General features: G+C 42.6%; 1 protein-coding gene across 1 annotated transcript in view; it reads left to right on the top strand.

Moving 5' to 3' along the window:
* LOC111142457 (acetyl-CoA acyltransferase 2) overlaps window positions 1-15,099 on the top strand; it is a 30,501-nt gene extending 15,402 nt beyond the window's left edge. Inside the window, exons 3-10 of the mRNA XM_022495619.1 lie at window positions 22-150; window positions 1,643-1,759; window positions 3,874-4,021; window positions 6,183-6,358; window positions 6,891-7,020; window positions 11,139-11,209; window positions 13,364-13,518; window positions 14,845-15,099. Of these exons, the coding sequence (XP_022351327.1) occupies window positions 22-150; window positions 1,643-1,759; window positions 3,874-4,021; window positions 6,183-6,358; window positions 6,891-7,020; window positions 11,139-11,209; window positions 13,364-13,518; window positions 14,845-14,929 (1,011 nt within the window). The 3' untranslated portion in view covers window positions 14,930-15,099. The remainder of the gene's footprint in view (window positions 1-21; window positions 151-1,642; window positions 1,760-3,873; window positions 4,022-6,182; window positions 6,359-6,890; window positions 7,021-11,138; window positions 11,210-13,363; window positions 13,519-14,844) is intronic.
* Window positions 15,100-15,359: the final 260 nt, after the last annotated feature.

The following is a 15,359-nucleotide window of genomic DNA, read 5'->3' as shown; positions in this document are numbered from 1 at the left end:
TGTCTTCTCCCTCTGTTCCAGAGTTCTTCAGATGCTGCATATTTGGCCCGGCACGTTGGTTTGCGGGTGGGAGTCCCAAAAGAGGTCCCAGCTCTCACTGTTAACAGACTCTGTGGCTCTGGTTTCCAGTCCATTGTGAGTGGATGTCAGGTATGGGAACGTTTTATTACTTCTCTGAAAATACGCTAAAAGCTGTTGGAGAAAATGCCCCACTTCAGTAGAACACCGTAGGCTTTTACTTTATAGTGCTTCGTTAGGAAAGGTCAGTATTTGGTTTTTCTTGGAAAAGTACACAGGAATACAAGAATCCACAGTTCCTTAAAAGTTGCTCACGGATCTTTGAAGACATGCTAAGTGGAATAAATGAGCCACAAAAGGACAAATACTGTACGATCTCCCTCACATGAGTAGTCAGATTCATAGAGACAGAAAGGAGGGTGGTGGTTGCTGGGGCTGGGGGAGGAGAAAAGGAGGAGTTCATGTTTAATGGGTACCGAGTTCAGCCTGCAGAACCGAAAAGACGTCTGGAGATGAGTGATGGTGGTTGGTCAGACAACACTGTGAATGCACCTATTGAATGTACGCTTAAAATTGGTTACAATGGTAAATTTGAAGTTAGGTATATTTTATCACAGTTTTTTTTTAAAGCTAATCATGACTCTCACTTTTATCGAGTGCTTCCTGTGTGCCTGACCTATGCTAGATTTACATTCAGTATCTCACTTAGTCTTCACAACCATCCGGTAAGATGGTAACTATCACTATTCCCATTTAACAGACAAGGAAACTGATCAGTAAGGTGACTAAGTTACAGAGACATGAACTTGAACGCAGGCCTGTGAAACACGGAATAAAGACTATAAGGCTAGGAAGAAAGTTGGAGGGTTTAGGGGATGGTCAGAAATGCATTCCTTTTTAAGGGATGGGTACTTGGACAAATACATTTGATCCGTGAGCACAGGGAAAAGGGATACAGTGAAATCCAATTTTATTTGTCCAGATCTTCATTTTTTTTACAGAATGAAGGACATGGACATATTGTGATGAATAATTTTCATGTTAATTTATTTCTGTAACAATGTATCTGAAACAGTGGTCCTGATTCTCTTAGCAGTCACTGTGAACACTGGCTCTGTGGGCTTGTTCCTTGCTTCTTTTCTGAGAAATGCAAATAGTGGGAGGTGTTAGAAGGAAGAAATGGGTTTCCTTTTCCGATCCTCCTCAGTTAACTCAGTTCTTGTGTGTGGTCTGTTACTTGCATCAGACTCCTGCATTAATGGGATAAATTCTTCTTCTGCTTTTTTAAAGGATTTATTCTTTATCTTCAGCTGATAATCTATATATTATGCCAGGCATTAATATCTCTGCTGATTTTCAAGATTTATTTCGAGGGTAAGAATTATCATTCCTTGCCAAAACATAGGTAGAATTTGTCACTTGCGCACACACAATTGAAGTCTGTTAGGTTTTTCTCCCCTTGTGTCTTGGGGATGGGTGCTGTGGCATGTGCTTTACCATGACTTGACAAGTATTTCCTTTTGAGACTGTAAATCATTACATTTACTGTTAGTTTACTGCTTAATACAAACCTCTGTCACAGTAAAAGTTTTTTTGTTACTGCTGCGCATTTGTTTTCCAATAGGAAATTTGTGTTAAAGAGGCCGAAGTTGTCTTATGTGGAGGAGTTGAAAGCATGAGCCAGTCTCCCTACTGTGTCAGAAACATACGCTTTGGAACCAAGTTTGGATCAGATCCCAAGGTTGGAACCATTCAAATGTTTAAAAATTATTTGTCATGCATTTATGCTAATATATATTTTTAAATTCTTTTTTATTTATTCGACAGAGAGATAGTGAGGGAGGGAACACAAGCAGGGAGTGGGAGAGGGAGAAGCAGGCTTCCCACTAAGCCTGGAGTCCGATGCAGGACTCGATCCCAGGACCCTGGGATTATGACCTGAGCCAAAGGCAGCTGCTTAACGACTGAGCCACCCAGGCGCCCCTATGCTAATAATTTTAATCACACCATTTTGGGAGAGAAAACAGATTTTGAAACCAATTTCGTTAATAGGGGATTGACAAAATACAAAAATGACTTGAAATTTGTAAACTATTTCAAAACCCCAGTCTGGTTTTAGTTTTGACATCTTAACCGGCATTTAAAAAATCCACATAGGGGCGCCTGGGTGGCTCAGTGGTTGAAGCCTCTGCCTTCAGCTCAGGTCATGATCTCAGGGTCCTGGGATCAAGTCCCGCATCGGGCTCTCTGCTCAGCGGGGAGCCTGCCTCCTCCTCTCTCTCTGCCTGCCTCTCTGCCTACTCGTGATCTGTCAAATAAATTAAAAAAAAAAAAAAAATCCACATAGACTTTACCTCACCACTCCTCTGATCATGGAATTAATACACTGGGGAGGCAGAGGAAAGGAGGAGGCAGATCAAAAAGATAGGCAGAGGTTGAAGTAATTAATTTCTCTACTGAATAAATGGTAAACCCAGTAATTAAATCTTTACCATGATTTATGGAAGTTTTCTTCCTGGAGCAGTGTCCATTGAATAGGTATCTTCTTCACAGAAAACCTTCTCTTTGTTTTATTGATTTTTTTATTTTATTTTGCTCTTTAAATTTTGTTTTTTAAAGATTCTCTTTGAATAGAGATGATATTGTCCTGAGTCAGTCAGACAAAAACTGATCTCGCACCTTTGAGAGCTCTGGCGCTGGAGTGGCAGTACTGACAGCGGGCACTAGTGTGCGGTCTCTCCCATGGGAAAGGGCTAATGACATTCTCTGTTGCTAGCATTTTCCAACAGCAATGATTGGTTCACACTTCATCTAGTTCATCCCCTGGCCTTTTTGAAAGTTGGAAAGAATAAGACCTAGAAAATATGAAATAGTATTTTAGACACCAAGTATTAAGAAAACCTTTGGAAAGACAGTTCAGTGACTCAAAGATGATGAGGGGCAGTGGAGAAGATACAAGGGGGCACCCTTATCAGAGACTGACCCACTGGATAATAAGTAACTTTTCTGTTCCTCAAGGAACCTGTGTGTGGTTTTCCACCTCCCAGTAGCTGACAGAACCAGCTGTTCCTGTCACTGAAGGAGCTCAGGCACACTCCTGCAGAGCGCAGAATCGTGGGTCACAGGTGGCTACAGGGAAACATTGCATGAGGACCCCGTGTTAGGTTTCTTAAAAACGTAGCCTTGAGGGTTTCTTTCTTTTTTTTTTTTTAAAGATTTTACTTATTTATTTGACAGACAGAGATCACAACTAGGCAGAGAGGCAGGCAGAAGGAGAGAGAGAGGAGGAAGCAGGCTCCCTGCTAAGCAGAGAGCCTGATTCGGGGCTCGATCCCAGGACTCTGGGATCATGACCTGAGCCAAAGGCAGAGGCTTTAACCCACTGAGCCACCCAGGTGCCCCTTTTTTCTTTTTAAAGATGTTATTTATTTATTTATTTGTGAGAGAGTTTACAGAGGGAGGGTGAGAGAGGGAGAGGCAGACTCTGCTGAACAGGGAGCCTGACGTGGGGCTCGATCCCATGACTCCAGGATCATGACCTGAGCCAAAGGCAGACGCTTAGCAACTGAGCCACCCAGGTACCCCGGCGGTTTCGTTTTTGATTGTAGGATGATCTCCTGTGTCCCCTCCCTGAACAGTGAGGATGCATGCATTTGATTATGGCATTGCGTGTTTTTTAAAATGTCCCAGAACCAAAGATGAATAATAATAATAATAATAGTAATAATAATAATCAGAAAACGTAATTTTACTTTCATTTATTGGGACAATTAATTAAATGTAAAGATATTACAGCATATTACTTTCAAAAGATACACTTTAACAAATCACCTTACTATTCATGTCTTTCAATAGCTGGAAGATGCTTTGTGGTCAGGATTAACAGATGAGCACATCCGGCTCCCCATGGGGATCACCGCAGAGAATCTTGCTGCAAAACATAACATAAGCAGAGAAGACTGCGACAAGTACGCCCTGCAGTCCCAGCAGAGGTGGAAAGCTGGTCAGTGAGATGCATGTTAGAAGTGTCAACAGAAGAAAACTTGGGTGGGTGGGTGAAATGGGCGGAGGGAGTCAAAGGTTATAAAATAAAGTAAGTCCCGGGGATGTAACATACAGCATGGTGACCGTAGTTAATAACAGTGTAGAGCGCATGCGTGAAGTTGCTAGTAGAGTAGGTCTTCAAGGTTCTTGTCACAAGAAAAAAAAATTGGTGCAGCTATGTATGGGGACAGATGTTAACTAGATTTAGAGCAGTGATCAGTGTGCAGTCCTGCATACACAAATACCAAATGGTTAGGTTGTATACCTGAAACAAATATAACATTGTATGTCAGTTATACCTGGGTTTAAAAAAATAGAGAAGATTTTGGTCATTTTTGGATTATAATGGTCATATAATAATATTTATTTAAAATTGTACCTTTTGAAAATCACTTTTTTTCATCATTCCTTTATGTTTAGATGAGTAGATATTCTGTGAATGATTGCAAAATTAACCAGGAGTTTCTCTTTTGAAATATAGAAATGCTACCTAAAAAGTGGCATTGCTAATTGACCTTATCTGGCCAACTTGAATTTTGTCCTCAGTGGTTCTGATGTCAGTAGAACACGTAGAGCACTCTGCTGCGAGGGCTTTGATACTCTGTGAGAGACGATGGCTCCCGGAAGCTGCTGGCCCAGAGAGGGTGTTCTCCTCTGTGAGGCATACCCTGTTCACGAGGAAGGGATGGTATATTTGGAAAGGACCCATTGTGCGCCTTCCTCCTCCCATTCCTAATTGAGAATCGTTGCGCGCTGACTCGAAGACTCAGAACTCTCTGTGGCCAGAGCTCTGCTGCCCTTGGTGTAACACTTCTCACTACTGTCAGACCGGTCCAAAGTGGGCAACATGACAGTATGGTGAGTTGAAGACATTTGTTAGTCTCTTGAAAAAGATTTTTTAAATTAAACTATTATAAATGAGCAGCAACTCTTCTTCAGGGGCGTTAAGTACTCGGAGTAGTGAGAATGAAGTCCGTCTTAGCATTTCAGAGGGAGAAGTGGGATGGAGCCGATGCCAGCCAGCTCATTCTTCTCTGTGTTTTTCTTACACATTAAAGTGGGAGCATGCTGGTCCAGAGGCCAGGAGTCATCAGCTCTGTTTCTACCTTGGCCTCATACAAGTTAACCAACCTCTACCAAGTCATTTTTTCACTAGGCATCTGTACAATTGAGATAAGAGTTGTGAAAACCAAACAAGAGAAGTGTGTAGCCTGCCCTTGTAAAGGGCTATCAGAAGGAAGGTGGTCTCACTCCTGGCGTATTCTGTTTCTGGAAGCTGTAGATTACTGCGGTCCATTGTAGTCAATGGAGGTGGAAGCAGGTCAGCTGTTTCACTCACAACTGTGTCGGTAATCACTCGTAGAATTTCTTCGGGTTGCTTGTCATTAAATTTCAGTCATAGATTACTTGGTAACCTAGATCGGTAACTTCTTTTGGAGACAACTTCTTTTCTCTTACTGTGGTAAAGACACTTAAAATAAACTCTACCCCCTTAACAAATTTTTTTTTTTTTTTTAAGATTTTATTTATTTATTTGACACAGACAGAGAGAGGGATCCCAAGTAGGCAGACAGGCAGGCAGAGAGGGGGCGGGAAAGCAGGCTCCCTGCTGAGCAGAGAGCCCGATGTGGGGCTTGATCCCAGGACCCCGGGATCATGACCTGAGCTGAAGGCAGAGGCTTTAACCCACTGAGCCACCCAGGTGCCCCACAGATTTTTTTAAGTGTACAATACGTTATTGTTGTACGACCTGGTGACTTTTCAATTTACTTCTTACCTCACCCAGAGCAGTTTAAATGAGACATTAAGTTTACTTAGTGCTATTCTATCTGTAGCTAACAGACAAGGACTACTAATAGTCTAGTGATACCTGGTTAAAAAAAGAAAAATTACAGTAAAAAAGATCAAAATTACAATTTTAAAAGGAGGCAAAATGCATTTGCATAGATTGATGGCAGTGTATTAAGTCCTTCGAGAGGCAGCGTAAGTTGTGCCTGTAACAGAGGCTTATGTTAAAAGTAGGCTGCGAGGAAAGGGTAGAGCCGAAACTGAAGGATGTGTTTGATTTCGTTTCTTGTATCTTCTTTTTCTCCCATTCTCACAATGGTCTCCTCTTTCAGCTAACGATGCTGGCTACTTTAATAATGAGATGGCACCCATTGAGGTGAAAACAAAGAAGGGGAAACAGACAATGCAGGTAGACGAGCACGCCCGGCCCCAGACGACCCTGGAGCAGTTAACTAAACTCCCCCCAGTATTCAAGAAGGAGGGAACCGTGACCGCGGGCAACGCCTCGGTAGGTGACGCCGCAGCTCACCTTGGACTCTTGCTGCCGTGTTCAGTGCAAAGTAGTCCTGTGGGGTCTTTTGGAGACTTCTCGCGCTAGTCTTCAGCTGTTTGCCTTCAACTGGCAGCGTTCATATTCAGTTAATTGGGGGTTTCATAGTCCCAAACAAAATACTTTAATCGCATATAATACTCTTCCAGTTTCTTAGTCTTTTCAAAATATTAGAAGGACTGTAGAAGGAAATCTGCTTGGTTATTATTCCAATTTTCCTGGGTTTGTTGGTTTGTTGGTTTTCTGATGTATACAACTCAACAGATTTCTTACATCTCCCCATATCTGGACATTGTTTCCTGTTTTCCCTTGGTGAGGTTGGATTCTCTGCCTAAAACAGTTCCTGGAGCACTGCGAGCCCTCATCGTAGCCCAGATTGTGATGCTGTTTCTTACATAGTACCACAATCTTAACACTACCGCATTAGTTCAAACCTTGATTAACTGGGTCCTTCTGCCCTCTAGTCAGTGTTCCTGTTTTTGTTTCCCAGGGGGTATCCGATGGTGCTGGAGCTGTTATCATAGCTAGTGAAGATGCTGTTAAAAAACATAACTTCACACCACTGGCAAGAATTGTGGGCTATTTCGTGTCTGGATGTGATCCCTCCATCATGGGTATTGGTAAGTTTGTAGTGTATGTTTCTGGAGAGAAGTTGTCTTTGGCATTCAGATACTTGAAACAGTAGCCAGATCAAGGTCACTTGTGGAGAAAAGGAGATTGGTCATCAGTCATTTAAACAAATCTAGAAAACCTGTGCCGGGCCCAGTAGGAAAACCAAGACTGCTCCTGGGCAGTAATCACATCTCACTGTCTGTATTTAAGACTGGCTCCCGGCGTATAACAGAAGAATTACAAGGTGCTGACTACAGGAGACAAGAGGCAAGGAGAGATCCTGGGGCCAAACAGAGATGGCTGAACGCTGGGTGTTCTGCATGCGGCCACTGGTGTGTCTCATTTCCTCTTCCCACAACCCCTTTGTGAGGGAGAAAATGGAGGTTTAGGGAGGTTATCTTGTCAAGTTCCAGACGGGTAAGTGATGGAGCCAGGATGGGAACCAGGCCTCTCTTAATTCAAGTGCTCTTCCCTCTGTGCTATCCCGGAAGTCAGAGTCACGCCCACCTGGCTCAGCTGCCACTTAATAGGAAAATGAAGGATTCCAGTGGATCTCAGTTTGGCAGAGATGAGCAGGAGAGCTCCCTACAAGTGTGTATAGTTGACCCTTGAACAACGTGGGGACGAGGGGTGCCAACTGTCACACAGCCGGAGTCCAAGTACAACTGTTGCTTCCCATGAAACGTAACCACTAAGAGCCTCCTGTTGCCCGGAAGTCTGACCCGTAACATAAGCTTTTAACACACACTTTGTGTGTTACATGGAGTACGCACTGTGTTCTCACGGTAAACTAGAGGAAAGGAAATGTTCTTAAGAAAACTGTACGCAAATATATTCATCGTACTGTACTGTATTGACCACATCTGCACGTAAGTGGACCTGCTCCATTCAAACTTGTGCTGTTTAAGGGCCAGCTGTATGCTCTTTTTGGCTTGAAAGATACGAATTAGGAAAAGAAACAGCTTTTTGCTGGATGTGCTCCTAGGAACCTCAGATGTGCTGAATTTTAGTAATGTCTGTCCTCATTCTCCAAGAAACAGAATTGATGAGGCGCCTCACTTAAAAAATACTAGTGCTGGAGGCTTTGTCCTATCCCGTCTGTACCCTCATACCCCAAAGAAAAGGCTACTCTGGGGCTAGATTCAGATTCTCGATGGGTCCAGGGGTTTTTCTGTGAGTGCAGTTAGGCCTTTTCCAACTAAATTGGATTTTGAAGCAGGATCCAGAGTAGAAGGGGGACGACCTGTTGCTGACCTGTGTTCTCAGAGATCCTTCGGTCTGTCCCTCAAAGTTCTTCTCAAGTAATAGCATTTGTGCTCACTGGGGACATAGTAAATACCCAACTGTATCTGTCCATATTTTGTCACTTTCACTGTGTTTCAGATTACTTTAACCAACACCATAAGCTCTGTGACCATCTGTTAAAAGTCAGTTTTTTCTCTGTTTCAGGCTTAAAAGCTTAATTAGCTTTTAGCTCCTTGCTTTCACCCAAACACTGCTGTTGTTTCAGAGACGGAAAGTAGCTTTGAGCAGTATGGTATTTGTCCCTTCAGCGTCTGGAACAGTGGTTTCCCAGACCCCAGATGATCATCGAAATCTCCCCATGACCCCATAACCCCACCCCAAAAGATTTTGTTTCAGTAGTTCCAGGGTGGAGCCTGGGGAGTATGGGGTTTAAGTGTACCTGGCTCGTCTTGATGATCAATCAAATTTATTTGATATAGGTAAGTAGTTATTTTATAGTTCTTTTCAGTTTAATATCACTGAATAGGTTCTGGTACATTAACGTAGTGAAGAAAATGTCGTTTTCCCAGGGTGCATGGGTGGCTCAGTCATGAAGCGTCTACCTTCGGCTCAGGTCATGATCCCGGGGTCCTGGGGTCGAAGCCCACATCCGGCTCCCTGCTCAGAGGGAAGCCTGCTTCTCCCTCTCTCACCCCTCCTGCTTGCGTTCCTCTCTCGCTGTGTCTCTGTTCGATAGATATTAATCTAAAAAAGAGGAAAAAAAAAGAAGAAAATGTAGTTTTCCTTTCTTCTGTTCCAGGGTCTGGATGCTGGCCCTGCAGTACAGTGAATACCATTGTGGAAGGATTGCTTTTTTCCCTTAGGGCTTGAGCAGAGCCATAAACACCAAATGCCCCAGTGTCAGATGTCCCTTCACTAGACAGCTGTCTGTCGGTTGTTGTATGGGATTTTGGTGACTACACGGATTGCCCCAAATGAATAAACAACGGAGAGTGGATTTTGAGTGGTGAGGATTGATTCATCACTCCAATTTCTAAGAATAGTGCCCTCGGTTATGTAGTTATCCAACATCAAGCAATCCTTAGCCTTGCCAGAGAAGCTGCTGACCCAGAAAAGGGAGGAAAGCGGGGACTTGGGACTCGCAGTGGCTCCCAGGAAGGACACATACGGAAAGACAGTCCGTGTTCCCTGGAACTCCCCAGTGGCAGCAGTGGTGGGGGAAGCCTTGAACCTCTGCAGGTATAGCAGCTCTGGTTTATTCTTTTACTGGGCTTCATTTGTAGAGAGGATTCCAGTGGTTAAAAAGAAGGTTAAAAACCAGTTCAGAGCACTTGTGATGAGAAAGCTTACAGCCCAAAAGAGGTGCTCAGCGTCACATAGCTATTAGTGGCAGGACTAGAAATGAGGTCCCCTTTTCCCAACAAGATTATTACAACTTTCTGGGTCCCTGTGAAGTCCAGTAACAGTGTTACGGGAACAGTCCTTTAAAACTCAGACTCTGACCCCGCATATTTTTAACAATTGACTGTAATGATTCTGAGTTAATAAGAATGCACTGAGTCACGCTTACTGTGGAGATGAAGACAAGGAGGTGTGTAGAGCGGAGTTAGACCCTCAGCTTTTGGTTCCGTGTGTCTCTGACCCCTGTAGAGTACTTTATCCCCGGCCATGCTGGCTAACTGCTGGCTCCGCTGTTGACTGTCCTATTTTTGTGCCTTAGACATTCAAAGAGAATCTAGAACTAGGTTTTATGTTAAATCAGTAGCCAGATTGAAAAGCGCTAACCGGATGCCCTTCACTGGTAAGCAGACGGCTGTCCAAGGAACATTTTAACTAGGTGACAAAACAAAGTACACTGTGTTTGGATTGCATCATGCTTTTCTTGTGAAGACCGATTTCCCATATTACCTTAGGCATATGTATGACACTTGTTGCAGAATATCTGACTACTTAAACTCAATAGAACATAACGCCCAAATTTTTTTAGACATGGCCATTCCATTCTCTGAGAATAGTGAAGTAGATAATCTTCTTCAGCCAGCTTTTTTACCTTTCGGGAGAAAATATCAGTATAACTTGAAAATCTTGAGCAGCATTAAACTGTCATTGGTGATCGTCAGTAATCTGAGAGCTAAAGTTTCAGAAGTCTTACTAGGTAGATTTGCGTTTCTGCCATGGGGGTTTGGTTTTGTTTAAAATCTCTGCCTACCACTGGCAATAGAAACGCTTCTTTGCTTCAGGTATCTTTTCCTTGAAGTGCCTTGTGGTTTCCTGTCTTGTGCCCATGTGGAGATACAGCTGCCGTTTCTTGTCTTCTGTCCAGATGGACCTGAAAAATTCAGAGTGGCCACAGTCATTCTCTCCTGGGAATGCATATTACTTGTGACCCAGGAGAGCACTCAGTCTGCCTTGACCTTCGGTAGGAGGCACAATCTGTCAATGACTGCAGAACCCCATAGAGGACTCCTTTGGCTGTCTGAACTCTTTTTTTTTTTTTTTTTTTTTTTTTATTTATTTATTTGACAGAGAGAGAGCACAAGTAAGCAGAGTGGCAGGCAGAGGGAAAGAGAGAAGAAGGCTCTCTGCTGAGCAGGGAACCCAGTGCAGGACTCGATCGCAGGACCCTGGGATCATGACCGGAGCCGAAGGCAGACACTTAACCAACTGAGCCACCCAGGTGCCCCTGCCTGTGAGCTCTTAAAGCTGTTTCTGGCAGAAATCTCCACGTGAGCCTCTCATTTGCACTTTTGCACAACCAGCTTTTCACTTTGGTTCTGTTTTCTGGTTTTTTATGGTCCCATCATTGCATAATGTGCTAAGGTAAGATTTGTGGCTACTAATAACTGCCACATAAGATGGAACTGATTTTGTTCTTATATAGGTCCCATCCCTGCTATCAACGGAGCACTGAAGAAAATAGGACGGAGTCTTAAGGACATGGATTTGGTAGAGGTAAGTGTTAAGACTGTTTTACATGAATAAGCTACTAACATGTATAGCATGAATGGCTTTAATTTGTTATTTTATAGCTTTTTTTGTTTCCGTGCTATTAGCCTCTCCGGATGACATGTGACTAAGTATTACTTCCGCTACGTGCTTTGGATGGGTACTTTTCTCTCTACCTGATTAAAATATGTATATTCGAATAATTAAAATAGCCTGATTTCTCCTACTAAGATATGAATTCCTGGAAACGTCTTAGGACCTTACAGGAATATTTCATTTTAGACTACCAGTGTGTTTGTTGAATTGAATATTCTATAAGGTGGGTGAGAATAACTTCGACCTTTGATGCATTAAAATGAAAAAATATGTAAGCAAAAGAATTGGCATAATAGAAAAATTAATATCTGGTGCCAAATCTAGAAGTTTCTTGGTTTCTTGCCTTCTCACCAAGTTAAAACTCTCCATCCCCCAGTCTTACCTTTGTATTTTACACCATAGTTGTGCCTAGATTTGGGGTGTGATAATTTTTGGCATAGAAAAAAGTATGGTGATTTTTTTTTTTAAAGAGTTTATTTATTTATTTGACAGGCAGAGATCATAAGTAGGCAGAGGGGAAAGCAGGCTCTCGCTGAGGAGAGAGCCCAATGTGGGGCTCGATTTGAGGACCCTGAGATCATGACCTGAGCTAAAGGCAGAGGCTTAACCCACTGAGCCACTCAGGCGCCCCTGATTTTTTTTTTTTTTTTTTTTTAAATGTTCATTTTGAGCAAAGGTATCTTAAGCGCTTAGCACAATTAAAAGGAAGAGTGGAAAAGAAAATAAAGCTGGATTATATACATTTTACATCTGGGGACTATTTGAAAATTTTAGGTAATTGAACATCTTTGCTACTTGACATTGGGAAATAACTATCATAACAAAGGAAATCTCTCTAAATTGGTAGAGAAGGGGGCTTGTCACTCGGCACAGGTGTGATCGTCTCTCATCCAGGAAACCAGGGTTTTAGACAAACAGCTTATCCTTAAATCTCTTCTTCCATTCTTAAAGCTTCAAGGGGGCTGCTTAATTATCATATTTGCAAATAATATTCCTGGATTACTGACTCTAGATTTCACACTTAAAACTTTGTTTAAATATGTCAGCTCTGCGAAGCTGTTGATAATCATTTATAGATGTGTATGTGCTCAAGGACATAGCTCTCGGTACCTTGATAGGATTGTCTTTGGGACTTTTGATGATCATGGTAGTTTTACCTTGGCTCAGAAACCTAGTTTCGCTAGTTCATATTCCACTTCCCTTAGTACCACCTTAAACATGACCATATAAAATGGAAAAATAATGCAGGACCCAAGGACAAACAAAACACCATCTTGGAAAAGCACAAAATACAGTAGAAAAGAACACAAGGCTAGATTTTGATTGCGACTCTGTAAAAGTTACCTTTCTTAAAATCGGGATTTTTTACCTATAAAATTTTCTAAGATCATATAAAACTATAGTGCTATGAACCTGAAGGAAGGTAATTCTCATAGCCAACCTTGCTAAGTAAATACAATATGATCCGATCTCAGATCTGCTAGATTTCAACACAGTAACAGTTCCTCTATGTATCTGGCTCTGCAGGTTTATCCTCGGTTGTGTGTCAGTTTATTCTTAGAAGAATGGCTAGTAGTACTGGGTAGTAATAAAAATAATAGGAGAAACCATCTCCTGAGTGGTTGGTATGTGTCAGGTAATAACACCAGACACTTAATACTCATGATTTCATTTAACCTTGACAGTAACTCCTAGGGTGTACTACAGTTACATTTTACTGTTGAAGGAACCTCAGGTGTCGAGAGCTTAAAGAACATGCACACAGCCAAGATTTGAGCCATCCCTCTAGCTCCGGAACCTGTGGGCCATCTCCCACTGCCTCTACTAGGTATCCATTTACAACATCGCTGAGGGTTTCTCTCCAAGGGGTGCAGTTGACTTGAAGTATCGGTTAGTAAATTACACCCATTTTCAAACCTGATTATCTTTACAAAGAGTGGTTGAAGATAAAAGGTAGTTTAAATAGAAAAAAAAAGCATAATTAGTCATCAGTAGGACTGGACATTCTCGGTTAAAAATCAACTTATGAGCGAGGATTTTTATCTGTGTTTTGATTATGTTTAGGTGAATGAAGCTTTTGCTCCTCAGTACTTAGCAGTCGAGAAGAGTTTGGGTCTTGACCCAAGTAAGACCAACGTGAATGGTGGAGCCATCGCTCTGGGTCATCCCCTGGGAGGATCTGGATCGAGAATTATGGCACACCTGGTTCACGAATTAAGGTATTTGCTAGAAGTTGTTACGTTTCATATTTGCCATTTTGGTTAAAAATGCATGGATTTGGGTTTCCTCAGAACAGTCCAGCATTTTTCATTCGTCCTCATATCCCCATGTACTGCTGCTCACCAGGAACATGTTACATGGCTGCACCCTTTGCGACTGACAGTGTAGATGGCCCAGCTGACCTGTTAGAGCTCTACACTTGGGATGTGCACGCTTCCTCGTGTTGCCGAGGCCTTGTTCGTCGTCGTGTGCTTACACTCTAGTACCAGTTACAAGAGTGAGATACGGTTCTTTAGGAGAACAAACAGAATATTGGGAGGATTCTGAGCTAGTTGCTGTCATTTAAGAAACCGGAGCAAACTGCTAGTTTGGGTCTGAGCTAAGTGTTTCCTTCACCGGTGCCAGGGTTCCAGAAGAGCCCTTCTGTGGGTCTGATATTTCTCAGTTTTAATACAAGAGCTCCTCCTTCTGGTACTATGTAGTTTGGACCATTTTGCTCTGTTAGGAAGAAGCAAAAAACGAAATACGTCAAGCCAGGAAAAAAAAAAAAGAAGAATCACTCTGGCTCCTGTTAGGTTAAGGTAAATAGGATTCATTTCATTTCATTTTATTTTTTACTTTATTAAGAATTTATTTATTAGAGAGCGCACAAGTAGGGGGGTGGCAGTCATAAAGAGAGGGAGAAGCAGACTCCCCACTGAGCAGGGAGCTCAATCCCAGGACCCTGAGATCATGACCTGAGCTGAAGGTCATGATTGCTTAACCAACTGAGCCACCCAGGTGCCCCTCATTTAATAATTCACGGAGTCGAAATGAGTATTGTGCACCAGAAAATTCCTAGGTGGTTTCTCTAGGATTGAGCGAGAATAGATCGTGGTCTAGAGGAATCTAATTTTTATGCAAGGGACAAGAAATGCTTCTAAATCATCCACCTGTTCACATGGGCACACTTCACTGATTGCCCTTTCTCTCCTGTGCCATGAAAACCTGGACCATATAAAAATCAGAGGCCGGCCCCTTCTTCAGCTTCCTTTTCATCTCCGGGACCTCCTGGCCCCTCTCCTTTCTCAGAGCACACCTCAGCTTCTAGATCTGTTTCAGCCTCTCTCTTCTCGGTTAACACCTTCTTTTAATAAAAATACTGTTTCCTGAATTCCTTACCTTGTGACTCTAGATCAGTATTGAGGCCTGGAGAAAAGACGGAGACACTGAGCTGAATGAGGATGAAGAATGCAGATGTGGTCGTTATTCTGTCTAGTTCTTTAATTTTCTGACTAGCTCTGTTTTTTCCTTGAGTACATTTCAGCCACTGCTTTCTCTTCTAGGCGTCGGGGCGGGAAATACGCTGTTGGGTCAGCGTGCATCGGCGGCGGCCAGGGCATTGCCGTTGTCATCGAGAGCGCGGCCTGAGGGGCAGGGGACGCAGCGAGGCCCCTCGTATTGTCTGGGCCAGGCCACAGCCAAGCAGGGGATCTTCGGAGCAGCTACAAAATGAGGCATGCCCTCTACTGCAAGTGGCTGAGTGTGATTAAGGGATAATGAGGCAAAGATATATTTCTCATGAATAACATAAGTTCTCTCAAATGCATACAAAATACGATATATTTCTGCACAAAAGTCCAACTACAGAGGCCTTAAAAGAAATTGTATTCTCTTGCCATGTAATTACCACAAATGCCTTAGATAATACGATTGCAAGAAAATGGAATAAATACTGCTCTAACTTCTGCTGATCCTTTAATGTCTTTCTTGGATTTTTAAAAATCTCTTAATTGAGGAAAAATACACATACTGTAGAATTTACCATCTTAACCATTTTTTAAGTGACATCAAATACATT

This window comes from Enhydra lutris, unplaced genomic scaffold, assembly GCF_002288905.1.
Source record: "Enhydra lutris kenyoni isolate GAN:26980312 unplaced genomic scaffold, ASM228890v2 scaffoldscaffold8, whole genome shotgun sequence".
Classification (NCBI taxonomy): domain Eukaryota; kingdom Metazoa; phylum Chordata; class Mammalia; order Carnivora; family Mustelidae; genus Enhydra; species Enhydra lutris.
Note: the sequence above shows the minus strand (reverse complement) of the source record. Positions and strands in the feature narration are given on the sequence as shown.